Source organism: Nanorana parkeri, unplaced genomic scaffold (assembly GCF_000935625.1).
Source record: "Nanorana parkeri isolate BGI_ZX_2015 unplaced genomic scaffold, ASM93562v1 scaffold305, whole genome shotgun sequence".
Taxonomy (NCBI): Eukaryota; Metazoa; Chordata; class Amphibia; order Anura; family Dicroglossidae; genus Nanorana; species Nanorana parkeri.
The window spans coordinates 169,820-171,722 of record NW_017306573.1 but is presented as its reverse complement, the minus strand read 5'-3'; the positions used below and the strand labels follow the sequence as shown (position 1 = coordinate 171,722).

General features: G+C 49.1%; 1 protein-coding gene across 1 annotated transcript; it reads left to right on the top strand.

The window, feature by feature from the left end:
- The first annotated feature begins 471 nt into the window (after positions 1-471).
- On the top strand, positions 472-1,569 carry LOC108788089 (zinc finger protein 585B-like). The gene has a single exon (XM_018557823.1). It carries the CDS (start codon positions 472-474, stop codon positions 1,567-1,569), a length of 1,098 nt encoding a protein of 365 aa, XP_018413325.1.
- The last annotated feature ends 334 nt before the right edge of the window (positions 1,570-1,903 follow it).

Here is a 1,903-nt window from a genome sequence, read left to right as displayed (position 1 = left end):
GAGATCCCTCAGGCCCGTCCTCTGTATTCCCGGGATTCCACACAGGAACATCAGGAGATCCTCCAGGATTATGAGGTTTGAGGACCTTATTAACTTGGAGTCTCTGCTGTATATATATAGATAATTCTTATAAACTAACACTCTTGTTCATGCACCCATAATGTGAATACGTTGGCTTTGTTTCCTTGTTAGGGTGAAGATCTGATTGTTATTAAAGTTGAAGACGAAGATCTGTATATGATGGATGATGAGCCGTGTAAGGAGGAGGAACGTTCTCCAGAGATCAGCACAGGTGAGTAATAAACACGAAGTCCAGAAAAGAGTCCCAGATTCTCCTTGTTCAGTCAGTACAACAATCTCTTCTCCCCCTCCTCTGTCAGTAGACAGTAATGGGGGGACGGAATGTGTCTAGTGGGGGGAGTCAGGAGCCATCAGCCTCTATAAGAGTCCAGGTCTCCTCTTCAGACTCCTATGTGTTCCTCTGGAGAGCTGCATTTTGGGGCTCTTTTGTTTTCATTGGAGGACAGAAGGCGTCTCTCTTCCATGTTAGTGTCTGTTTGGGATCCTTCCCGAAAATCAGCCGACCCATCTCTTACTTTCTCGTTTCCTCTAGATAAACATCACAGAGGAAATAATACAGAAAGACACCCCGTAACCTGTACAGATGGTGGAACAAGTCCAGTAGCAAGCCCCGTTATTCCAGCTCCCCAGCGGGCTCTTGGTGGTACAGATTTGCCTTATGACCCCTCTACACGTGGGGTGTCTTTTACTGAACGTTCCCATCCCATCACCCACCACATCACCCAGAAGGTTGGCTCCACATTCCCACATCCTGCTTATGATAAGTGTTTTTCCTCTGGCGTAAAGCTGATTTCCCATCAGACAACTCAGACAGGAGAGCACCCATATGCCTGTTCCGAATGTGGGAAGGTTTTCGTCCAAAAGTCCCACCTGGTCACCCACCAACGGATCCACACAGGCGAGAAGCCTTATTCCTGCTCTCTGTGCGGGAAGTGCTTCACGGACAAGGCCAACCTGTTACAGCACGAAAGGATCCACTCTGGCGACCACCCGTTTTCCTGTTCTCAGTGCGGGAAGTCATTCAAGCAGAAGGCCCACCTAGCCATCCACCAACGGACTCACACGGGGGAGAAGCCATATTCCTGCACCTTGTGCGGGAGGCGTTTCACCCAAAAGTCGGACGTGGTCAAGCACCAGAGGGTTCACACGGGGGAAAAGCCGTATGCGTGCTCAGAATGCGGGAAGTGTTTTACGGAGAAGTCGGCCCTGGTGAGGCACGAGAGGGTCCACACGGGGGAGAAGCCGTATTTGTGCCCTCAGTGTGGAAAAGGCTTTGCCTATAAATCGGTCCTGGTCAAGCATCAACGGAACCACACGGGGGAAATGCCTTATTCCTGTGCGGAATGCGGGAAGTGCTTCAAGCAGAAGTCCAACCTTGTCACGCACCAGAGGACTCATACGGGAGAGAAACCGTTCTCCTGCTCCGAATGCGGCAAGTGTTTTTCCAGGAAACTCTATCTGGTCTCTCACCAGCAGCTTCACAGGTGAAGTCCTGCTTTTTCTGTACCTGGACCCCTCATAATGATAACAGCTTTTCGATGGCTATCGTTGGACTGCGTAGAGGTCAAAGGGAATAGGCAACAACGTAACGTTTTTGGAAAGGTTGCAATGGAAGCAGATGGGCTCCCAGGTAAGGGATGTGGCCCTCTAAAGTCGGCCTAATGTGCGTTATCTGTTTGTGTTGTGGCTTAAAAGGTAATTTTATGGCATGAGTAAAGAAGATGGACAATGGACAACACAGAGGAAACAACAACTTTGAAGTAAGCCATCTTCGAGTTTGGCCAATTCAAACCGAGCATTCATGATGAAAAGATATACTGTA